This window comes from Hemicordylus capensis, chromosome 2, assembly GCF_027244095.1.
Source record: "Hemicordylus capensis ecotype Gifberg chromosome 2, rHemCap1.1.pri, whole genome shotgun sequence".
Lineage (NCBI taxonomy): Eukaryota > Metazoa > Chordata > Lepidosauria > Squamata > Cordylidae > Hemicordylus > Hemicordylus capensis.
In genome coordinates this window covers 278,829,116-278,854,939 of record NC_069658.1, presented here as the reverse complement: position 1 = coordinate 278,854,939, position 25,824 = coordinate 278,829,116, and the positions used below count along the sequence as shown (strand labels likewise).

Sequence of the window (25,824 nt, the reverse complement as noted above, 5' to 3'; positions counted from 1 at the left end):
TATCAGGCAGCAGTGATATAGGAAGATGCTGAAAGGCATTATCTCATACTGTGCGGGAGCTGGTAAATCCCTCCTGTATTCGCGGGAGGCTAAACCCCTCCTGTATTCTACGAAACACAACCACAGGGCTCTGTGGTCACCAGGAATCGACATCAACTCGACGGCACACTTTACCTTTAGAAGACTTCCAGAATATCTTTTCCCTCTTTTTTTTTTTGTACGGAGTATTCTTGAAAAAGCTTTGTAAACCAAAAACTATTTCAGAGTAAATTGATTGTGATGAGTTTTGATCATTACAGGTATTAGATGGCAAAGAGGAGGTTGAAAAGCACCATCGAGAAAACATTAAGCAGCTAAATAGTGTGGTTGAACGGCAAGAGAAGGATCTTGGCAGACTCCAGGTGGATTTGGAGGAACTTGAAGAGAGGAATCGAAGTGTCCAAGCAGCCCTTGATAGTGCATATAAGTAAGGCTATTTTCATACAATTTGACAAGAAAGATTTTTGGTGTGCTTAGCAGAATTCATTCTACATTTAAATCTACTTTGTTTTACATTGTATAATATGTCTTCAGTGGATTTTAAAATATGCAAGTGTTTTACACTTCTAAACAATTTTTCAGGGAGCTTACAGATCTTCACAAAGCTAACGCTACAAAAGAGAGCAAGGCACAAGAAGCAGCATTGAGCCATGAAATGAAAGCAAAGGAAGAACTGGGTTTAGCTCTCGAGAGAGCCCAAGAAGAGGCTCGTCAGCAACAAGAGGCTTTAGCAATTCAGGTCGGTGTGCTGGGTAAAGTGACTGAAGCTTGCTTATTGCCATTGTTCTGTAACGTTTGAGCCTAGTGCCATAGCAGCTCACCAGGAAAAACTCATAGGAACATAGGAAACCGCCATATACTGAGCCAAACCATTGGTCTATCTAGCTCAGTATTGTCTTCACAGACTGGCAGTGGCTTCTCCAAGGTTGCAGGCAGGAATCTCTCTTAGCCCTATCTTGGAGAAGCCAGAGAGGGAACTTGGAACCTTCTGCTCTTCCCAGAGCAGCTCCATCCCCTGAGGGGAATATCTTGCAGTGCTCAATCATGCTTACTACCACAAGACCAGCTCTCCTCTATTACTAGGGCTGCTTATTACTACTTATTACTCTTGCTAGCTGTGCAAAGAAGCGTCTGTTGAAATGGTGGTTCAACAGATGCTTCTTTGCACAGCTAGCAAGAGTCAGAAGTAGTAATAGGTTTAGTTTAGTGGGGGGATAGCAACCTTCTCTGTTCAATCCAAGCCTCCCTCCAGTGGGTATCTCCCTTGTGTTGATTAAGTTGTAAGCTCCTTTAGGGATAGAGAGCCATCTTCTCATTCTTATTGCTATGTAAACTGCTTTGTGAACATTTTGACAAAAAGTGAAAATTTAAAATTAGTTTTCCCCAAACAGTTGCTATTAGTTTGACAAATCTGGTTCAACACATACCTGGTGTAATTGCAAGCAGACAGTAATTAAGTGAGGGGACATGGAAAAAATAGCAAGCTGTTCAAATACTGCAAACGATATTCTTTTTCCAAGTCAGAAATTGGCATGTTCCTTGCAGACTACTGTAAAGGCACTAGATTAGAACTAGTTGAAGCAGGGTTCATTTGCATTTAGGATTGTAACTCTAGGACTATTTTGTAAGTTACATAATAGCTTGTGACTCTTATTGTGGCAAAAAATATTAATTCTATAAATAGTGTTCCTGATTTGTTAGACTCAACTGCCAGAAGTACAAAGCTAATCCTTTTGAACAAACTGTGGTCCTTGTGTGGCATTAATGCCTGCTAAAAGATCAGTGAAACATTAGATGCATGTCTTATTACACTGTGCTTTATCTTTATTCCTGTTTCACAGGTGGCAGACTTGAGACTGGCCCTGCAACGTGCAGAACAACAAACAGCTAGAAAAGAGGATTATTTCCGTCAGGAAATTGGTGAACTGCAACAGGTATTGTAACAGTTTCTTCTCTGTTTCAACCCTCTCTGTTACCTTGCCCAGCCATGGAACATTGGGGAGAGGCCTGTAGTTGCTTAACTCTGAGGGACCCAATGCAGACTTTTTCAGAAGAGGTCTAATGATTGCCTTAAGACAGGGAAGCATCCTGCTCCCTCTCAGAGAGAATCATTTATAATTTCTACCAGGCCCTCTAAAACAAACCCCCTACTAGACAGTATAAGCTATTTCAGGCAAGGGTAAAAGAGAACAGATGGTAGGCCACATCATTCCAAGCAGCATGTCCGCATCCCCGGGAGTCACAAACTGAGACTGATCCAGCCTAACCACATAAGAGGGGTCGCTAGACACCTTCACATCAGACACTGCAGAAATTGTGGGGTCAGAGTCTAAGTCGGCCCAAATATGAGAGGAGTAGTAGTAGTATGTTTATTGCGGTCACAGACCAGATTAACAAACAATTAATAGCATTAATAAGAAAATTCAAGAAAATATGAGAGATTTTATCCACAAAAATCTCATCTAAAACGTTACAGCAGATAATGGATGGCTCCAAATTCTGATTCAAGAGAGGAGGGACATGTACTAGCCTTCTCACAACCCTGAACAATTCTGCTGGTCATAAACTTGTGGATGTGATATGGGCAGAAAAGAATCACTAGTTTGCTGCACATATTGCCCGAGTAGAGATCTTCAAATGGGATAGGCCCATAGTTGTCATGGCCGCTATGAACTCCTGAACTGCCCTGGACAAATTGGTCCTGAAATGAACATTGAAGTCCCTCACCACTACAGTCCTGGGAGACTCCAATGCCAAGCCTGAGCCAAAGTCTGTCAGTCTGCCCAAAAACTCCTTTGGGCAGCGGGGAGATCGGTACACCCGCCCATGTCCCCTGACCTGTTTCTCAAGAGAGTACCTTGGAGGAAGAAACTGGGACCAGACTTGGCCACCAGCCTTCCCCCACCAAATATCTGTGATACATACAGGGTCAGCCCCTTCACTCCTAATTAGATCATGGATAAATTCTGATTTATTCTGAACCAACCTGACATTACAAAGGAGCAAGGTGAGGCTCTGTCGGTAGTTGGCACTGCTCCGCAGGGTCAAAGAGCTGGCAGGAGAACCGGAAGGGGAAACAGCTATTAGATTTCTAATTTTGTTTCACCTGTAATGGCCTGCTGACTTGCCAACATTACTTCTATTCCCCACCACCAGCTCCAAAATAGCTGCCCCAGCTCCAAAAGGACTTGGAGAAAACTGATTATCTAGACTCTTTTCAGACTGGCTTTCGGGCAGGCTATGAGGTGGAGACTGCCTTGGTTGGCCTGATGGATTATCTCCAATTAGGAATTGACAGAGGGAGTGTAACTCTTTTGGTCCTTTTGGATCTCTCAGTGGCTTTTGATACTATCAACTATCGTATCCTTCTGGAGCGGATGAGGGGGTTGGGGGTGGGAGGCACTGCTTTGTAGAGGTTCCACTCCTACCCTTTGGGCAAATTCTAGATGGTGTCCCTTGGAGACTCTTGCTCATCAAAATGTGAACTTTTATATGGCGCCCTCTAGGGCTCCATACTGACTGCAGTGCTTTTTAACATCTACATCAAATGGCTGGGAGAGATCATCAGGAGATTTGGTGCAGAGTGTTAGTATGCTGATGACACCCAAATCTATTTTTCTATGTCGGGTGGGGAACCTTGGCCCGCCAGCTGTTTTTGAACAATAATTGTGGCTAGGGATGATGGGAGTTGTAGTTCAACAACAGCTGGAGGGCCAAGGTTCCCCATCCCTGCTCTATGTCAATGTAATCAGGAGAAGGCATAACCTCCCTAAATGCCTGGCTGGAGTTGGTGATAGGCTGGATGAGGGATAACAAACTGAGACTGAATCCAAATAAGACAGAGGTACTTATTTTGTGAGGTCGGAACTTGGGAGGAAATTTTGATCTACTGGATCTGGATGGGGTCATATTTCCCCAGAAGGAACAGGTACACAGCTTGGGAGTGCTTCTGGATCCAAACCTCTCCCTGGTGTCCCTGGTTGAGGTGATGAACAGAGGTGCTTTCTATCTACTTTGGCTGATACCCAGCTGCATCTGTTTCTTGAGATAAATGACCTCAGAACAGTGGTACATATGCTGGTAACCTCCAGACTTGACTACTGTAATGCCCTTTATTGGGACTGCCTTTGTATCTAGTCTGGAAGCTGTAGTTAGTATAGAATGCGGCAGCCAGATTGATCTCTGGGTCATCTCGGAGAGACCATATTACTCCTATATTAAAAGAACTACACTGGCTACCAATAGGTTTCCGTGCAAAATACAAGGTGCTGCTTATAGCCTAAAAAGCTCTAAAAAGCTTTGGCCCTGGGTTTTTAAGACATTTTCTTCACTATGAGTATCATTGTCCATTGAGATCATCTGGAGAGGTTCATCTGCAGATGCCACCAGCTTGTCTGGTGGCCGCACAGGGATGGGCCTTCTCTGTTGCTGCCCTAAGACAATGGAATGTGCTGTAATAGAGCCTCGCCGTCTCACATCTTTTTAGGTGACTTTTTTTCACCCAAGCTTTTTAACTTGATGGGGTTTTAAGGTTTTAAGGTTTTAATTTGCTTTATGTTGTAAACTGACCAGAGACAGAAGTTTTGAGGCAGTCTACAGACGTGATGTAGCTCTTGCAGCTGCTAGAAATCTTTAAAAATATTTGCATTGTTGACTTTTGTTCCTCTTCCAGTGTGACAAAACAGGCAGGAAGAAAATTTAGAGGAGGGTAGGTTTGTTCTATAATCCATATGCCTCAACATTTCTTTCTCGTATATCTACATGTGCCCACACACTCTCCTCTCTGAAATATTTTGGTAGTGCTAAAATAGTGTTATGATGCCTGATGCATCTTCTATCTGGATGGAGGCCACATTGACTAGTAGCAAGAAAGTATCTTCTCCAGAACTTCAGAGATTGAAACCAACAAGCAGTTTGACTTTCAGTGAATTCTGTGGATTTCTAGATCTAATTGTCAGGAATTAGATTAATTAGGGTTTTTGATCTAGATTTTTTTTTTTACTTTGGTCTTTATAAACAATTTTGTATTTCATTTGTTCAGTTGTTGGGTGTGGTTTGTTTCACCTTTGAGGCTTTTAATTCTTTGTGTGCAGAAGCATCTACATTTGAGAAAGAGGGTATCATTTCTGTGCAAACAAATAAGAATTCCTTGGCTGCTGAGAGAGACGCATCAATTAATTTAAATTAAAAAGTTTCATTTATAAAACTTTCTACTGACTGGCACCCAAGGCAATGTACAACTTATTTATAAAAACAAACACCAAATCCTCAAACTACTAACTAGCAACAAAATCAGCAATAGCTAGTAAATCAGTTCAAAGGACAATAATTCTATTTTTCCTGGCTTCTTAGATGTTAAGAACATGAGAACAGCCCTGCTGGATCAGGCCCAAGGCCTATCTAGTCTAGCATCCTGTTTCACACAGTGGCCCACCAGATGCTGCTGGAAGCCTACAGGCAGGAGTTGAGGGCATGCCCTCCCTCCTGCTGTTACTCCTACAGTTACTCCCCTGCAACTGGTACTCAGAGGCATCCTGCCTTTGAGGCTGGAGGTGGCCTATAGCCCTCTGACTAGTAGCCGTTGATAGACCTTTCCTCCATGAAGTTATCCAAACCCCTCTTAAAGCCATCCAGGCTGTTGGCTGTCACCACATCTCGTGGCAGAGAATTCCACAAGTGGATTATGCGTTGTGTGAAAAAGTACTTCCATTTATTGGTCGTAGATTTCCTGGCAATCAATTTCATGGGATGACCCCTGATTCTAGTGTTATGGGCGAGAGAGAAGAATTTCTCCCTATCCACTTTCTCCACACCATGCATGATTTTATAGACCTCTATCATGTCTCCCCACAGTCGTCTTTTTTCTAAACTAAAAAGCCCCAGGTGTTGCAGCCTTGCCTCAAGGAAGGTGCTCTAGGCCCCTGATCATCTTGGTTGCCCTCTTCTGCACCTTCTCCAGTTCTACAATGTCCTTGTTTAGATGTGGTGACCAGAATTGTACACAGTACTCCAGGTGTGGCCGCATCATAGTGTTGTATAAGGGCATTATAATATTGGCAGTTCTAGTTTCACCCCCCTCCCTAATAATGCCTAGTATGGAATTGGCTTTTTTCACGGCTGCCGCACATTGAGTCGACACTTTCAGGGAGCTGTTACATCTTTACTCTGCATCTAAATTTATTGTAATGTTTGGATCCCACCTTTTCTGTTTCCCACAGCAGGGAAAACTACTCCATACACCCAAAAGCACCTGACAATAATAAAATTACCTAAATTAGCAAATACTGTAAACAAGAAATTTAAATAGTAGCATCAGCAGTAGTAACAAGCTGAAAAAAACCAAACCTAATAATAAAGGGGGGGAAACCTAACTAATATATTTAAGTGCATGCAAAACATATTCCATCATCCATTCCAGCGGCTTGGCAGGCCTTCCTCGAGAGCTTGATCGGTGCTGTGTGGGAAGCAGTCAGTGGACTCTCCGGAAGCCAAAGGAATTTTGGGAAGTGCTGTGACCATCAAGTAGAGGGATTTCTCACATAGCTCCTTACCCTTCCTCATGACTAGCAATTATGCAAAATGGTTAATACATGTAGATATCTACAGATTGCTGTCATTTTATACAGTGCACAGAGGTGCCCAGCTTCATCCCTCTAGTTGAAGGGCATCATCCTGAGCCAATAGTCAGGAAGGAATGATGGGAGTTGTAATCCAACAGCAGAGTAGCAGGATTCAGTATTTATTTTAATTTACAAATTTATTCCTTGTATTTTCCAGTCATCCCAAAGTGACTGACATAAAACCTTAAAACACAATTAAAATCCACAGAATCGTACATCATATTGCCTTTGCTTAGATACAGAGTTTTATTTGGCTTAAAGCAGATGGTATACTGCTTTTAACAGCTGCTGCCACTAGTTCTGTACAATTTATAGTATTCTCTTTATATTCTTTTTGCAGTGTTAGTTTAAAGAGAACTTGGCAGTAAACCTTTCCCCAAAACATTGAAATTGTCTGAACTGGAATAAAGCTTTAAACAATTTCATGGTATTCTAGGGATTCAGTGGCAACTGTCTTGTTTGTAATTTCAGAGATTGCAAGAAGCAGAGGCCCGCAACCAAGAATTGAGTCAAAGTGTTACAACTGCCACAAGGCCCTTGCTCCGGCAGATAGAAAACCTTCAAGCAACCCTTGCAGCACAGACCTCTTCATGGGAGAAGTTGGAGAAGAACCTTTCTGATAGACTTGGTAAGGCAAAATCTATGGGAGGGTGAAGGACTATTATTAATATAACGAGGGTACCAAGTACTTGTAGGCAGAAAACATCAATAATAAGGAAATGGGACATCTTAATAATTTATGTGCAATAGATTTAGGCCTGCATCTGCGATAACATGCTAATTAGATTAGCTGGGATCCAAAGAGCCCTACGTAAATGGAAAGCAGACATGTGTTTCCAGTGTAGCTGTTCTCGCTGCAGCCCCTTATGCTGCATCAAATGACAATTGAATTCTGATTGTTGAAAATTAGGTAGGGTTAGGGTTCAAGGGGAAGTGTATCTGGTATTCCTTGATCTGGATGAGATCCGTTGTACCTATAAGAAATGGGTTCTGCGCCTGCGCACGGACCTCGCGGGCTGATTAACTAGCTCCTCTTGACGCCCTGCCCATTTGCACGTGCCGTGCCGTTGATATTGGTGGTTGGGGCGTCTCTCACTCAGTTTCTTTTCGACCGCCTTAGCGATCGTACCTCATAGCTGTAGCTCCTCAGAGAAAGTTACTTTGGTCAGAATACTTCGTTTTGAATTAGGACTGGTTTTTTTGGACATTGCTATACGCTTGTTGGACTTAACTTGGTGAAAGATAGTTTAACTTTACGGCTTGACTTGGAACGGACTTTGGATTGTTTACATCAGACGGACTTCTGATAAAATGGAGCCTAAGACAACTTTTAAAAGATGCGTAAAATGCAGAGCTAAGCTTCCTTCTACGGACCACCATGAAGCTTGTTTGATGTGCCTTGGTGAGGAACACAATACCTCGGCTTGTAAGATTTGTTGCGCTTTCTCAAAGCAGATGAGACAAAATAGGGCATTGCGCCTTCAGGCAGCTCTGTATGATGAGGCGCTTCGACCGCCAACACCACGACCGCGGGGTTCGCCAGAACCCTCGACATCGAGTGCTCGCAGAACTGCACAGCAGCAGTCTAAAACCGTGTCGGCTAGCAGCACGAAACATCCAGAGGAAGTTTTTAAGCAACCCAAGGACGTGTCGAAAAAGAGGCGCAAACATCGTACTCAACAGGAACCTGACAGGAATTTGACTCCAACAGCGCCTGAGTCACAGAAAACCCCGTCGCCGACTGCAGCACAAGCCTTTGAAGGTGACTCAGATGAGTCTACCTCAGATATGCTGAGACAACACAGCTACTCCCAGACCACTGCTTTAGCTGCAAACACGGCACCAACATCGGCAGCGGCTGCTGACCTGATTTCAAGGCCCGGCTCGACATCGAACATGATGTCGGCATTGGCAGCGGCCTCAGTTTCGACGTCGAGACAGGACTCGACATCCAGACAACACTCGACATCGAATGAGTTGGCGGAGGCGTCGACTCCACAGATCCCGTCGACATCGACTTCGAGATGGACAGAAGCGGGTCATCCATCGACATCGGTACACCTTGTATTGACGTCGGCAGGACAAGTCCTTCGTCTGCTCTCACCAGCTGTAACTCCAGTTCAGTCCCCCTCAACGCCGAGAACTCCGGCTTTGGATGCAGGGGAACGATTGCATTACGTACAATTACAAGACTCATTGGACTCAGCTTCGAGCACTCCTTCCGGATCCACGTTTCGTGGATTCTTGAGCTCCGGTCTTGATGTGGAACATGATGAGGAGGAGCCTGTCCGGTTACCCAGAACACCTTCTTATACACCTGCCCAGCAACAGGGCACACAGTTACGGATGTCTGCTCCATCATCAGGGCAGCTTCTGAATCACCAGCTGGTGCTTCCACAGCAGGAAGTGCTCCAACTTTCAGTGCAACCCACACACACTTGTGGTTTTCGCCACACTTTGCCTGATGACTACGCGGAATACCTCCTTTGGAGATCTTTACAGGTGCCTTCGGCACAATCTCAGAATATACCAATCTTGCAACCACCTCCTGCTAATTTGCAACCGCAGCAGCAGCTGCAGCCACAACTACCAATTGAGCAGCAACCACCTCCTGCTAATTTGCAACCGCAGCAGCAGCTGCGGCCACAAATACCAATTGGGCAGCCTGAGCCACATCCACCAGAGGCTGTACAATCACAGGAACAAATTGCACAACTGCAATTACCACCTCATCCTCCTCCGCTGGCTATACTGCCTCACTTTCAACCACCTGAAGTTCAGCAGGCACCTATCAGACAACCAAACCTTCACCGTCTTCTGGAAACCCAACGGCCACTGGAAAAACCGGGTGGCAAGAGGAAGCGAAAGTCGACACCACCGCCTTCACCACCATCCTCGCCAGGCGGGTATGATACAGGGGAAGATTCTGGTGATAGTTCAGGGGGCGATGATATGAGTCGGAGGTCGGACACTCCTTCTGATGTGCCCCCCAGGCTTTCCACCTCACCAACGGAGGATTTGAAGGCGTATCACGCCCTAATATGGGATATAGCAGAGGCACTGGGAATGGAGTTGAAATCCCCAGATGCAGAAGACATAGATCCAGTTTATAATATGATGAAGCAGTCAAAGGCTTCACACCCAGTCTCGCTGACGACGATCCCTGCAATCAGTAGGGCAGCTAAGACGGCTTGGGAGGCCATGAATGTGGCAACACCAACGTCAAAATGACTGGAGAATTTGTATAGGGTCACAGAGAAGGACAATGAGTACTTGCTCCATCATCCTGGACCAAATTCATTAGTTATTGATTGCGCCTCTACGTCCAAGGGTGGTCGCCGCCACATGACATCTGCGGATAAGGAGGGCCGGAAGCTGGACGTATTAGGAAGAAAGGTTTACAGCACTGCTAGCCTTGCAATTCGTATAGCTAACTATGCTGCCTGTATGGCCAGGTATAGCCACTTATTATGGGATGCACTGTTACAGGACTCAACTACAATGTCGCCTGAGGAATTTCAGTGGAAATTCCAGGAAACCTATGAGAGGACAACTGCTGTCACAAGGCAACAACGGAGCGCCTTTAAGCACTTGGCAGAAATGGAATCCCACACGATGGCAACGGCTGTAACCATGTGTCGGCATGCTTGGCTTCATTCCACCTTGCTCCAACAGGATATGAGAGATAGAGTGGAATCTCTAGCGTTTGATGGGAAAGGACTTTTCCACGAAGAAACTGACACTTCTATGGCGACCTTAAAGAAGTCTAAGTTTACGGCCCACACCTTCATGTCATCCACGGGTACAACAGGCACCACCTTGAATAATCGCCCTTATTACCGTCAACGCGGCAATAAGTACCAAGATAGAAGGGACTTCAAAAAACAATACCGACGCTACCAACGGTCAAAGGGATACAATCAGAAAGCAAAGGGTAACGCGACTAGGCAAACGAAGGACACTCCCAAGCAAGGCTTTTGACGGGAATGTTCTCCTACTGCACACTCCATTGCACCTGAACACCGAAACTGTAGCCAGAATGACTCCTTCGAGAGCCAAAATATCCAGGATCACCACCACCGATCCTGTAGTTGCCAGAAATACCATCAAACTGGCAAGCCATGCCCTAGCATGGCACAATATAACATCAGACCGGTGGGTCTTGAGAATAATACAGACGGGATATGCGTTAGAGTTCGAGACCAAGCCTCCGTTTTCGGGTCTGAAATTCACACCTGCCACGAAGATATTACAGGAGGAGGTCAAGGTGCTATTGGGAAAACAAGCGATTGCACTGGTGCAGTGGGAGAACAGACTTTCCGGGTATTATTCCCGGTACTTTCAAATTACGAAAAAGGACGGAGGGATCCGAGCGATTATGGACCTCTGGGGTCTAAATCACTATATAGTGACCAGGAAGTTCAGAATGATGACTCTTCAATTTATTCTACCGTTCTTGGCCCAAGGTGCATGGGCTGCAACGTTAGACCTGAAGGATGCCTACTTTCATGTAGGCATTCAAGATAACCACTGCAAATACCTCAGATTCACGGTGGGGGATCAGATATATCAGTATATGGTCCTCCTGTTCGGACTTTCAACAGCGCCAAGGTGATGGCCTTCTTGAGAACACGGGGGATGATGCTATATCTGTACTTGGACGACTGGCTCCTGGTGAGTCACAGCAAGGAACTCTTAATTCAACAGGTCCAACAGGTCATTCACCTGCTGGAAGACTTAGGCATCAACATCAACTGGAAGAAATCAAATCTTGCTCCAGTACAGCGAATAAATTTCATTGGGGCTGTGTTAGACTTCAAGGAGAAACGTGCGTATCTGCCATCGGATCGCATACAACAAATAAGGTCGCTTATTCAGCAGTTTGTGGTCTCTACACATCAACCAGCGGTGAGGGTACAGAAGCTGCTAGGCTTGATGGCCTCCTGCACCACCACTGTACGTTATATGAGGCTAAACATGCGGACCTTGCAGCGGTGGTACCTCTGCAACTTCCACCCCAATGTGGACAGTCAGAGGATGCGATTGACAATACCACAGTCAGTCATAAGCAGTTTGAAGTGGTGGATGGAGGAGAGCAATCTAACACAGGGCATCCAATTCACACCACTAACCATCACCCACAGGGTAACAACAGATGCGTCACTGATAGGGTGGGGGGCGCATTGCATGGACCACCGCATCCAGGGGGCTCGGACACAGCCACAGACTCAACAACATCTCAACTACTTGGAGCTGATGGCGGTGTTCTTGGCCCTGAAGTCGTTCGCACCACTACTCAAGGGGAAGAATGTACAGGTGCAATTGGACAATACAACAGCAATTGCTTATATCAACCACCAAGGCGGAACAGTCTCCCAATCGCTGTGTCTCCTCGCCCAGAAAATGTGGAATTGGTACGTGCAACATTCTGTCTATCTGATGGCGCTCCACATAAAGGGGATAGACAATTGCTTGGCAGACAGCCTCAGCAGAGTCGCTGATTTCGAGCAGAAACACGAGTGGGAGATGAACCCCAGGTACCTCTGGAAGGTATTCGAGAAATGGGGGGTCCCCTCAGTAGACTTGTTTGCGACCACTGCCAGCACAAAGTGTGTCAGTTACTGCTCACGTGCGGGCATAGGAAAGGGGTCCCTGGGGGATGCGTTCCAACACAGTTGGAGTGTGGGACTACTTTATCTCTTCCCACCATTGCCCTTAGTAGGACGTGCGTTGGCACAGATTGTTCGGGACAGAGCAAACTGCATTATGCTGACCCCATGGTGGCCACGCCAGCCTTGGTTCGCACAGCTGACACAAGGCATTTACCACAAGTTTCCAGGAGTACCAGACCTTGTACAAAGGGATCAGGGATGGATCTTACATCCCGAGGTACATGCCCTGAGAATGACGGCATGGAGGATCAAGTTTTGAAGAATATTTTGCTAAATAGTAGGCGAGCAACCACACGCCGGAATTACGCGTGCAAGTGGAGACGTTATAGAGCTTATATGATACAAAAGGGAATCAGGCCTTTGCGAGCCACTCCAAAGGAGGTTTTATTATACCTGACTACGTTGAAGATGACGGGACTAGCCAATGTATCTATCAAACTGCATTTAGCGGCTATTTCAGCGCGACACAAGGGCTGGGATGGGAAGACAGTGTTCTCCCATCCAGAATCTAAGTGTTTCTTGAAAGGCATCAACAATTTGTACCCACCTGTCCGAAAGCCTATGGAACAGTGGAGCCTGTCTTTGATGTTGTCAGCAATAACAGAGCAGCCATTCGAGCCTCTAGCTGTTGTACCCTTGTGTATTCTCACACTAAAGATGGTTTTCCTGGTGCAAAGCGAGTGAGTGAGCTGACTGCGCTTCGCGTGGATAAGCCTTATACACAGTTCTATCCACACAAGGAGGTATTGAGGCTAGATCCTCATTTTCGCACTAAGGTGGTGATGGAGTTTCATTTAAATCAGGAGATAATTCTACCTGCTTTTTTCCAGAATGCAACTACGGATTTGGAAAAAGCTCTACACTCATTGGATGTTCGTAGGGCCCTGCTACATTACCTTGACAGGCCCCGCAGCTTTAGGAAGAGCAAGAAGTTATTTGTCTCTTACAGAGGCAAATGTAAAGGATGGGTAATATCGCGACAGCGCCTAGCCCACTGGGTTGTTGAACTTATTTTTCAAGCATATAAGTGTCAAGGGGTTGTGCTGCCCAGAACAGTACGAGCACACTCGACAAGAGCCTATGTGGTATCGGCAACCCATTTATCAGGCATCAGAATGTCAGATATATGCATGGCTGCCACATGGTCTTCTCAACAGCCATTTATCAAACACTATGCACTTGATTTGTGGATGGTGAGGGAGGCAGATTTTGGGAGATCTGTGCTGAAAAGGGTTTTGGCTTGAGCTTTGGGTCGACTGCACCCGCCTCCTTGAGAGGTAGCTTGCTGATCACCCATTTCTTATGGGTACAACGGATCTCATCCAGATAAACAGGTTGCTTACCTGTAACTTATGATCTGGATGGAATCCATTGTAGCCATAAGTCCCTCCCATACCATCCCCGCTGCAGTCCAGTTAGATACTGTGTTTTTTATTTGTGGATCGTCATACTACGGTCTGCAAGAAACTAAGTGAGAGACGCCCCAACCGCCAATATCAACGGCACGGCACGTGCAGATGGGTGGGGCGTCAAGAGGAGCTAGTTAATCAGCTCGCGAGGTCCGTGCGCAGGCGCAGAACCCATTTCTTATGGCTACAACGGATCCCATCCAGATCATAAGTTACAGGTAAGCAACCTGTTTTTTTAAGAAGAGAAACAGATCTAACCATTTGGGTAAGTATAACCTGTTTGAATTGGTACTATAAATGGTTTACATGTTATGGATAGCTGTATATTTTCTGGTGCTAACTCTTTTATCAAGGACAGCTAGCATGGAGAAGGCCGTGCTGTTGGCTCGTTAGGCAAACTCTGAACCAGAGGAGGGTGGACTATTTTCAGTTGTCAGCTGATGTCTTGCCTTAGCAGCAACAGTCAGGCTCCAGGATTATTGCCTCTTTGTGATCCCACATACAAATAAGTACTGGTCCAGAGATGGGGAAAAGCTGTTGAGGAAGAAGTGAGGGTTGGTGGAGATGGGTTGGGGAATTTATTTATTTATTGACTTATTTTAACTGCCTAAACATGTCTCAAGATAGTTTAAACAATTAACATTCAGACACCATTAAAAATGAACTCCCCAGATGATCTTAATGAATAGTGGGGCTCATGAAGATGAACATATTCTTTTAAGAATCCCAGGCCCAAATTGTTCAAGGCTTTATAGGCCATTGCCAGCACTTTGTATTTTGCCCAGAAGGGTAACCCCTGTTCCCTCCCTTTCCCTCAGCCCAAAGGGCTTGCCTCTTGGACAGCTTCCACAGTTTCCCTCTCAGGTGGGAAGAGCTAAAGGTTTGGGGCTAGCCTGCTGCTGTATCATCATCTCTTCTCCCCTCCCCTCTCCATATAGGTGAAGCTTGGCCTTCCTTTCGATCCAAGTGGCCCAAGCACTGTTGAAGTACCACCCAATCAAGGTCTGCATCTGGTACAAGTTGTTAGCCCCAGTTGTCCTTTAGATGGAAAAGAACCCAAGTGAACATCCTTGGGAGTCCTCTAAGGAAACCATATCTACCCCCAAATCAATACTCCCTTTGTGTCCAGTGCCCCTGTACATCAACAGTGATCCAAAAGGTGCTAAGTGAAGTGACTCACCCATCAACTATGAAAGGAGAACACATCAAGCTTTTGTGGCTTGAATAAAGGTTGTATTGGGCCACAAACTGAACATGAAACAGATGTCTTATTTTATCTCCCCTGAATGAGGGACTTTGGCCATGACAGGGAGGTTTTTAGAGGGGTGGAGCAGTAGGGATGTGCACAAACTAGTTTCTGCACTCCCGGGAGGCAGGGCCCTTGTCTGCCCCGCCGCTTTCCCCCTGCCGGTGCTCTCCTCAAGTGTTGGTGTTGGGCTGCAGCGTTATGTCCTTTCAACCTGGTGAACGTCACCACGCAAATGGCCATGTGTGTGCATGGCACACACGCGCATATGCGTCAGCCATTTGCGTGGTGACGTTCACCAGGGCTGAAAGGACATAACGCTGCAGCCCGACACCAACACTTTTGAGGAGAGCACCGGCAGGGGGAAAGCGGCGGGGCAGACAAGGGCCCTGCCTCCCGGGAGTGCAGAAACTAGTTCGTGCACATCCCTACTGCTCCACCCCTCTAAAAACCTCCCTGTCATGGCCAATGCCCCTCATTCACCAATGCTTTGGGGGAGAGTACCAGAGGGGGGGAAGCGGTTGGGCAGGTAAGGGCTAGGGATGTGCATAAACCTGTTTGGAGGCCCTTTTACAGGCCTCTGAACAGGTCCGAAGGACTGGTGGTTCAGCCAGTTTGAAGGCAGGGGGATATCTCCCTGCGACCCTGTTTCCTCATCAGACCAGAAGTACCCGACACGTGTGTGCACATTGGCCGTGGGCGCTGCTGCCCTGCCAGACCCTTTTAATGTGTAGTATCAGTGGAGGAAACATAGCGAGAGTGGTAAGAGCACCCTCCCTCACCCTTAAAGGTATTCCCCCTGCCTTCGAGCAGGCCCCCACCAGTTCTGTGCACATCCCTAGTAAGGGTGCCCTCCCTGCCCCTCAAAGGACTCCCCCCATCTCCGAATCAGCTTGAATGCCAGACTTTTGAACCGGTTCAGCACTCCAGAAAAGGAGCACCAAATTGGTTCGTCCACATCCCTAAGGAGCAGCTCTAATCAATGCGGTAGCTCCAGAGGAAGAAGCCATAGGAGACAGCTTCAGTTGTTGTGTCCTCTTTCTCTGTAAACGCCTGTCGTTATAAGCAACTCATCCCTAAATGTCAGTTGGTTACAGTTGGTAGTATATTTGCTCTCTTACTATTAGGGGAATCTCAAACTGCCCTGGCAGCTCAGACTGAAAGAGAACGTGCTGCTACAGAAGAACTTCTTTCCAATAAAATTCAGCTATCTTCCACCGAGTCGCAAAATAGTCTGCTAAGACAAGAAAATAATCGCCTTCAAGCTCAACTAGAGACAGAGAAAACCAGACTCAAGAAACTGGAAAATGAAAACAATCGGTAACGAAATGTATAAAAAATTGTCCAAGTAGCCAGGTGGGGTGTTAGTGGGAAATGCTTCCTTAAAAGGTAGGGCTTTAAAAATTACATTGGGAGAAGTTTTGCTAGTGCCATAGGAAGCAGAAAGGGTCACAATGTTGTGACTTTAAACATTAGTAAATCTAGTCTTGCTAGCAGTTGAAATAATTTCCACTGCAGATAACACAAGCAAGTTTTTATTTATTTATTGTTCAGTTTTTATACTGCTTTTCATAATGCATCTCAAGGTGGTTTACAAAAGTTAATACAATAAAATTCCTTAAAAGTTACATTTAAAACCTTAAAACCAGTTAAACATTAAAAACCATAAAAAGAAATGGAAGCAAGAAAGCTGAGAAACCCAGCAGCCTCTTAAGGGGTAAAAGCCTGATCAAATAAAGCTATTTGTTACTTGTTTTTTAAAAGCAGCCACAGATGTCAAAGAGTGGAAATTCTCTGGGGGACTATTCCAGAGCTTGTGGGCAACAACAGAGAAGGCCCTGTTGCACAACAATTTAGCCCCTCTCAACATCTGCACATAGAGCAAAGGCCCCTCTGATGATCTTGTTGGGTGGGCAGAAATCCTTGTTGGTTGCAGATCCTGTGTAATGCCAAACTGGCATGCTGCAGCCTGTATGAGTTTGTTCTATATTGGTGTGCATGCTATATAAATTTGACTATTAGAGATGACTTTTGAATTTTTAGTAAGGATTCTGTGGAAAATTACCAAAGACAGATTATGAAGGATGCAATTTTGTCTTTTTTGTAAACACCTTTTATGAATTAAGAGTAACTGTAGCTCGATTTGGACATTCTGCTGCACCATTGTACAGATGTCTATACACTCATACATGTTTATGTGAATGACTATACCTGTGTTCATTTTAAAAGTGAACCTGGATACAGGCCCTTCAAATGCATGGTACAGATTGGAAGTGTTTTTCTATATCTGTGTTCAACATAACATGTGAATGACTGTACCTGTGTACAGATCTGTGCCTGTGTGCAATGTATACTCATTGTAAGAGTGTTGAACATAATGTGTGAATGGACCTATTGTCATGGATTATTTTTTCTACCTACTTTCTGTTCTCTCTACAATAGGTATGAAGTTGAAATGGAAAACCTTAAAGAAGAGTATGTGAAAACAATTGAAGAGGCAAAGAAAGAAAAGGTTTCCTTTATAGCAATTTCTATGGTATAGTGTTGCTTTAATTATGAAGTACAGTTCCAGTAAATTAAGAAATCTGTATTGCTTTCTTCAGATGCTGCTGGCTACTCAGTTAGAAATGGAGAAGATGAAAGTTGAACAAGAAAAAAAGAAAGCCATTTTTGTTCAAGAAACAGTAAGAGAAAAGGTACTTGATCATGTTTTAGAAAGTACAGCAGTCTTTAAAGCTCAAGCAGATGCCGAGGGAGAGTGAACGCTCTCAGGATCTTAATTTGTATGTGTGTCTTGATTAGTGATGTGCATGGAACCGCACTTCCGTGGTCCGGCACTGGGGAGGGGGACTCTTTAAGGGCAGGGGAGGGTGTACTTACCCTTCCCGCCGCTTTTCCCGCTGCTTTTCCCTCCAGCGCTCCCCGTTTTTAAGGCATTTGGGGCAGCAGGGTACCTCCATGCCGCCCCTTCCCCCGTTCCTTGGCTAAAAGCTTCAAAAGGTAGACTACACGTGTGCCACATCTGACGCATGCATGGGACGCATGCATGCGGCGTGCATGCGCACAGTCCGCCTTTTGAAGCTTTTAGCCAAGGAACGGGGGAAGGGGCAGCAGGGAGGTATCCTGCCACCCCAAATGCCTTAAAACCCGGGAGCGCTGGAGGGGGAAATGAGGGGGTAAGTACATGCTCCCCCGCCCTTAAAGGTCCACCCCCGGCGCTGAACTGGCCCCAGGTCTGGACTGGTCCGGAGGCCCTTAGAAAGTACAGCAGTCTTTAAAGCTCAAGCAGATGCCGAGGGAGAGTGAACGCTCTCAGGATCTTAATTTGTATGTGTGTCTTGATTAGTGATGTGCATGGAACCGCACTTCCGTGGTCCGGCACTGGGGAGGGGGACTCTTTAAGGGCAGGGGAGGGTGTACTTACCCTTCCCGCCGCTTTTCCCGCTGCTTTTCCCTCCAGCGCTCCCCGTTTTTAAGGCATTTGGGGCAGCAGGGTACCTCCATGCCGCCCCTTCCCCCGTTCCTTGGCTAAAAGCTTCAAAAGGTAGACTACACGTGTGCCACATCTGACGCATGCATGGGACGCATGCATGCGGCGTGCATGCGCACAGTCCGCCTTTTGAAGCTTTTAGCCAAGGAACGGGGGAAGGGGCAGCAGGGAGGTATCCTGCCGCCCCAAATGCCTTAAAACCCGGGAGCGCTGGAGGGGGAAATGAAGGGGTAAGTACACGCTCCCCTGCCCTTAAAGGTCCACCCCCGGCGCTGAACTGGCCCCAGGTCTGGACTGGTCCGGAGGCCCTTAGAATGGGCTCTGGACTGGTCCGTGCACATCCCTAGTCTTGATCAGGTCAGGGGACGAGGACAATGCCATATTATCCCCTCAGAATGGTGTTGGCTGCATGAACTATGTGTACAATGGGAACAGTGACAACAGCCTTGTATTCTTTGTGCGTTATGCTTTAAAGCATAAAGCACCTGTGATATAGTAGATGTTACTGAACCAGCTCCCACCATTCCCAGCTACAATAAATTGTTCCTGGGATGATGAGAGTTCTAGTTCAATATCTGGAGTACCACAGCATTGGAAACCCCTGCCTTAAGGATCTTGTTTCTGTGTGTGTGCATGGCCTGCTAGTTACCTTTTCTCCTAGATTACCCCTTGGTCCCCAGTCCTCTGAATACTACTATTAGAGTACTACTTTTCACTTTTCTCTCTCCACTTCACTTAGGGTGGTCATTAAACAGAGTTTGAGAAGCCTTAATCTATTTTGATATTTAAAATATAAATTCCTGCACTGTATTTAGCAAGGATGTTATAAACTCAGATACTGAGTTTATAACAGTAGGAGTTTGATGTGCTTTGTGAACACTAATAGTTGTTTGCTTCAAATAAGCTGAAGGTTTTGTAGATGATTTAACTTGGAAAACAGCAGGAATAGGGCAAAATATGCTATGAAGTCCATTTGTTGCTGCTGGATGAGGACATCTCAGGTGTGTTAGCCTTCCCATGTGTTCCAGAGGGCAGGACTATGTAAATTATGTAATTTTTTAAGAGCCTGTAAAAGAACCCCACCCAGTTCTAGTCCTGCATCCTCCTCCAGATACAGCCTTTTAAAATCCTATCCAAGCCTTCTATTCTTCACTATCCTATACATTTCTCAGTGTTTTCTTACCATCTTTGCTTATTTATACATACACAGAGTCCTCTCTCTCTCTCTCTCTGTATATATACACATACACACACACCCCTATCTGTCTTCCTTTCTGTCTCTTGGCTCTCTATGGCCCAGATGCCTGGAAAAATTAGAAATATCCTTCTCCCCAAGGGAAAGAAAACCTTCCCTCCTCCAAGGAGACCTTATTAGCATACAGTAGCGACCTGCTCAACTGCCGCTAGCACACCGATGACCACCTGAACCTCGCTGGTGCCCTCTGATACCAGAGGCAGCATGGATCCACTGGAAGGCCCATTGGGCCCATTTACTCCATGCCTAGGACCCAGAAACAACCAGTCCTCTCCACTGGCGCAAGGCCCTGTTCTGCCTACCATGCGGCCTCCCAAACATCCATGCCGAGCAGACTTGCCTCCCTTGGCCACACCTCCTTACCCACCGCTTGAGTTTCCCATCCCTGAGTGGACCAGCAACAGAGGCCTCCCAGCAAGACTGTTTCTCTGATGCCAAAGCTGCCCAGTGGCAAAGTCCCAATGCTGCCAGAAAAACCCCATGAGAATGACCTAGAACGGCCTGACGATGACGGGAATGGGATCCTTCCCAGCTGACCCAACCAGTGAGTTCAAGGCAGGAAGTGGACCACCAGAACCAGTACCACGAGACCTAGATGTACCAGCAGAACTTGGGCCTTCCCGCCCACTCCCTCCTGCTCTCCGTTCTGCCTTCTACCCCCATACCTCCTATTTTAACAGAGTCCCAACAGGCCTGGTTCCAATGGGTACTTAATAAGTTGCTCCAGCAGCACAAACAAGCTTAGAGCCTCTAGAAAATGGGGCAGGGAATCCTTCTCTTCGCCCTCTTCCTTGTCCAGCTCCCCTAAAAAGACAAATGGGGGGAAAAATCTCATAAAAACAAACAGATCCAAGAAACACAGGAGCCTTCACAGCTCTTATCCAATTACTCAGCAGTGTTCCCTCTAACAGGGATTCTCAGATGTTGTTGACTACAGATCCCAGCATTCCCAGATGCAATGGCCTTTGGCTGGGGATTATGGGAGTTGTAGTCAGCAACATCTGGGAATCCATGTATGACTCTCCAGATCCCCATCCCAGGGGACCTGATCTGATCCCACCAAGCCCAGGGCCCATCCTTGATGTTGAAGATTCTGATACTGTCCCTGAAAACCCAAATAATCCCGTCCCAGGGACAGAGGGCCCCAAGTTGGATGTGATGTGGATTCTAGAGAAGAAGAAGAAGAAGAAGAGTAGTCTTATGACCAAACCTGTGAACCTTTCTCCAAATCCTTTCCCCACCAAATGATTTCATCAATGTGTTTACCAAAGCCATCAGTATACTAGGGCTCCAGCAAACGGGTTCACTATACCACCCTCCACCATATAGGGAAACCCTGGTCTTCCCAATACCCAAACATGACCTTCTCTTCCCCTTCTCTGATTGTTTTGTGGACACAGTTAAACAGGAATGGAAAGCACCAGCAGCAAACATGAAACATACTCCTTTTGTTAACAAATTATATAGTCTTACTCAGGAAGCTTCGGACATGTTCCAGATTTCCCCCACGAAGGCACCTGTGGGTGGTCTTGTCTGGCGCCATCCTCCCTCAGGACAAGGACACCTCTCTCTGAGATCCCAATGAAAAGTAAATGGAGTCAGCCCCAAAGAAAGGTTGCAAGGTAGCTTCCTTGTCTGTGTGAGCTCTACTGCCATCATAGCATGGGCATCCTTACTTTGGGTAGATGAGCTAATTGTCATGGCACAGACGTCTGACTCAGAAGAGTCAGAGCAGGAGGATTCGCCTGTTAGTGAGGGCTCAGAGGCACAGCAACAGGATTTGGCAGGGAGACCAGACTCTGGAGCTGAGGATTCGCAACAGCTGCCAGACATGATTTCTGATGGGGAGGAGCCTGGGATTTCACCTGTCTTGAGAAGGCGTCTCAAGAGGCAAGCTTAGTGGGAGTCACGCAGGTGCAGGAGATCACAAGAGGGGAAGCCGAAGTGCTGACTCAAGGAAGCCTGATTGGCTGCTGGTTCTCTTGAGCCATATATATTTCGCAGTCTCACTTGGTCTCCCTGCCAGATCCTGTTGCTGTGCCTCTGAGCCCTCACTAGCAGGCGAATCCTCCTGCTCTGACTCTTCTGAGTTAGATGTCTGAGCCATGACACCACTCCAGGCTCCTCTCACAGATCTTAATCGCCAAAAGCAAACACTGCTAAAGATACAAAAAGCACAGGCTTTCATGGCTGATGCTACATTGGATTCAGTCAGTTTCTCCTCGTGCTCCACAGCTTCTGTAGTGGTAGCAAGAAGAAACCTATGGCTTAAACATTGGCAAGTAGACTCAGGCTCACGTAGAAACTTGGCAGCAGTACCATACACTTCAACCAAACTCTTTGGTGATCACTCCCTTAAAGGCGTCGTATTGAAATGAAAGACAAGAAGAAAGCACTTCCTTCAGTTTCTTGCAAGGATGACAGACAATAGCCACGAAGGCCTTTACAGCCTTTTCATTCTTTTTGTCCCAACTTCAGACCCAGAGACAGAGAATAGAGTGCAGAACAGAAAATGCAATAACAGTCCTCCTAAATAACCATAACAAACCTTCACTACTCAACCCATGCCTAGTCAGCTTTCCTGACTCACTACCTCCCAATTTGGGAGGTTGCCTCTTGGACTTTTTCCACACATGGGAAGCCAACGGGTACTCAATACTATCTTACAAGGGTACGAAATAGAGCTTACTTTCCTCCCCCACCCCCACCCTGACTGTTTCCTTCCAATCCCCCAGTCGCACTTGCCTGTCAAACATGAATGTCTGTTACAAGCAATTCAACACCTGGAATCCATCCATGTTGTAAAACAAGTGTCACTTCATCAAAGGGGCAGGGGCTTTGTTCACTGTACCCAAAAAGGACGGCTCCCTCAGAGCAGTACTGGACTTAAGGTCCAGTCAAACACAAAATCTGTCAAACATAGAAAGTTCTGGATGGAGACTCTTTGATCCATTGCAGACTCTCTCCATCACTCCAACTTCATGGTCTCAGCAAACCTGACAAAAACATACCTACATTTGCTGATTCATCTGGTGAGTCGTTCATTCCTTCGCTTCAGATACACAGGTTGTCACTACCATTACAGGGTCCGCTCTTTCCTCAGCACCCAGGATCTTCACAAAGATTCTGGCCCCTCTTGTGGCCCACCTGAAGGGAATTTGAGTATTCGTTGACTTAGACATTCTCCTGATAAACTCTCCCTTCTTTCCAACTGCAAAGTTGGACATGCACAACACTCTTCAAACGCTCTTGGAACATTGGTTTCCTGGTAAACAGGGCCAAACATCACCCTTCCAGTCAGATCCAGCACCTGGGAGTAATAAGATACCTCTCGAGATTGACTCATTCTCCCTCCCTCCCTCCCTCCCTCTATCTATCTATCTATCTGCTTTTTATACCGCCTTTCCAAATGACACAGGGTGGTTTACAATTAAAACAAAACCATTAAAATCAGTTAACATTTAAAACAAAAATTATAAAACAACAATTAACAATTAAAACATCATAAAACAGTAATTAAACAATCACAACAATTTTAAAAACCCTGAAAACCAGGTTACACCATTAAAACCAATTACAACTATTTAAAAACCCTGGAAGGCCAGGCCAAACAGATAGGTTTTAAGGGCTCTCCTGAAGCCCAGTAAAGAATTCAATTTGCAGATTTCTGCTGGGAGTGCATTCCACAGCCCAGGAGCAGCTACAGAGAAGGCCTGCCTCTGAGTCACCACCAGACGAACCGGTGGTAACTGGAGATGGACCTCCTCAGATGACCTTAATGTGTGGTGGGGATCATGCAGAAGAAGGCGCTCCCTAAGATAACTTGGACCTAAGTCGTTCAGGGATTTAAAGGTAATGACCAGCACTTTGTATTTTGCCCAGAAACATGTTGGCAGCCAGTGTAACTGTTTCAAAACAGGCATAATATGATCTCTCTAGGTTGCCCCAGAGACCAATCTGGCTGCCACATTCTGAACTAACTGAAGTTTCCGAACTACGTACAAAGGCAGCCCCACTTAGAGTGCATTGCAATAGTCACGCCTGGAGGTTACCAGCTGATGCACCACTGTTTCCTCTTCAAGGAATGGGTGCAGCTTTCGAATCAGCTGGAGCTGATAGAAAGCACTCCTGGCCACGGCCTCCACCAGAGATACCAGTGTGAGGCCTGGGTCCAGGAGTACTCACAAGCTGCGCACCTGCTCCTTCTGGGGGAGTGTAACCCCATCCAGCACAGGAAGATCTAACTCAGCCCTCAGATCCTGAGCCCCCACAATGAACACCTCCGTCTTGCTTGGATTCAGCTTCCATTAGTTATCCCTCATCCAGCCCATTACTGCCTGTAGGAAGGCATTTAGAGAATGAGTGCCATTTCCTGAAGATGAAAAGGAGAAGTAGATTTGGGTGTCATCAACATACTGATAACACCCAGCACCAAACCTCCTGATGACCTGGTGACAGAATGGAGCCCTGAGGGACTCCATATAACAGCTCCCATTTTTAGGATCCAATCTAATACATTTTTAGGATCCATTCTAAGAGGGATCCCTGAACACCTTCCTCCATTGTCCTTGCAGAAATAGTGGAGTCCAAGTTGGCCTGAATACAGGAGATCTTGTTTGCAAAGAACACATTAAAAGCATCAAAGCAGAACGACCCCGGGGACTGATTTGAAGTAGGAGCAGGGCCTAAACTCCTCACAACCCGGGATAGCTCTGCTGAACCTGCAGCCGCAATGCACGCAGACCAAAATCAGTTTTTCGCTGCACGCACTGCTACCACATAAGTCTTCAAATGGGTCACATGCTGCATCCTGTCAGATTTGAACCGAGTTCTCCTCTACTTGGAGAACTGGAGGTCACCAGCCTGTCAGTCAAGACAGGGATTCACTTCCTGTTAACCCTTTAGAGGGAAGGGAGACTATTCACTGCAGCGTACAACATTTGGCTTAAGAAGAGACTCTACAAACCGCATTTAACCAGTCCACCAAGTGGGTTTTTCTCCAATGGTGCTGACATCATAAGCTCTCTGGCGAAGAGTGCGGCCTACCTGAGCTCCTCTGCTTCTTACAAGAGGGTCTTGATAAAGGACTCAAAGCTAACATGCTGAAACATAAAGAAGTCTCACTGGCAAATCTTCTTTCCACATCCTCTACTCATGGCCTACATTCCCATCCTCACTTTAAATGCTTCCTCAGGGGCTTATCCTTACTACCACCACCACCCATGCACAGGTTTCCATCCTGGGATTTGCATAAGGTTCTGCGTGTCCTTCATAAGCCGCCTTTCAAACCCATCAGATTGGCACCGCTCCGCTAACTTACCTTCAAACTTGCTTTTCTGATGGCCATAACTTTGGCCAGATGTGTCTCAGAATTGCAGGCATTGTCTACCAATTGCAATTTTTGCATTTTTTCACTCGACACTGTTTGATACTGGACCCTCCTTTCCTGCCTAAAGTAGCTTCCGTATTTCACCACTCTCAGGACATAGTCCTCCCACAGTTTTATCCTAAACCTGTCCACTCATTAGAAAAAACCTGGCATAAAATCAACATGTGCCGTTGTCTAAAGGTGTACAGTGAGGGAAATAAGTATTTGATCCCCTGCTGATTTTGTCCATTTGCCCTCTGACACAGAAATGACCGGGCTATAATTGGAATGGTAGGTTTATTGTAGCTGTAAGAGACAGAATAACAACAAACAAACCCTCAAAAGCCCAGTGCCCAAAAGTCAGCGATGGATTTGCATTGTAGTGAGGGAAATAAGTATTCGATCCCTTCACAAAAGATATCTTAGTACTTGGTGGCAAAACCCTTGTTGGCAATCACAGAGGTCAGACGTTTCTTGTAGTTGGCCACCAGGTTTGCACACAACCCAGGAGGGATGTTGTCCCACTCCTCTTTGCAGATCCTCTCCAAGTCAGAAAGGTTTCGAGGCTGATGTTTGGCAACCTGAACCTTCAGCTCCCTCCACAGATTTTCTATGGGATTAAGGTCGGGCCACTCCTGGACCTTCATGTGCTTCTTCTTGAGCCACTCCTTTGTTGCCTTGGCTGTGTGTTTTGGGTCATTGTCATGCTGGAATACCCATCCACG

General features: G+C 46.2%; 1 protein-coding gene and 1 long non-coding RNA gene across 5 annotated transcripts in view; one reads left to right on the top strand and one right to left on the bottom strand.

Moving 5' to 3' along the window:
- Window positions 1-25,824, top strand: part of TMF1 (TATA element modulatory factor 1) — a 56,553-nt gene that overhangs the window by 22,430 nt on the left and 8,299 nt on the right. For all 4 annotated transcript variants that reach the window (XM_053291130.1, XM_053291131.1, XM_053291133.1 and 1 more), the window contains exons 7-13: window positions 300-466; window positions 622-778; window positions 1,881-1,973; window positions 7,131-7,287; window positions 16,114-16,306; window positions 17,429-17,498; window positions 17,590-17,682. In XM_053291130.1, the coding sequence (XP_053147105.1) occupies window positions 300-466; window positions 622-778; window positions 1,881-1,973; window positions 7,131-7,287; window positions 16,114-16,306; window positions 17,429-17,498; window positions 17,590-17,682 (930 nt within the window). The remainder of the gene's footprint in view (window positions 1-299; window positions 467-621; window positions 779-1,880; window positions 1,974-7,130; window positions 7,288-16,113; window positions 16,307-17,428; window positions 17,499-17,589; window positions 17,683-25,824) is intronic.
- Window positions 18,684-23,049, bottom strand: LOC128342935 (uncharacterized). The gene is made up of 3 exons (XR_008315267.1): window positions 22,743-23,049; window positions 21,205-21,301; window positions 18,684-20,535 (listed from the first exon to the last, which is right to left on the bottom strand). It is a non-coding gene; the product is annotated as an uncharacterized LOC128342935 (long non-coding RNA).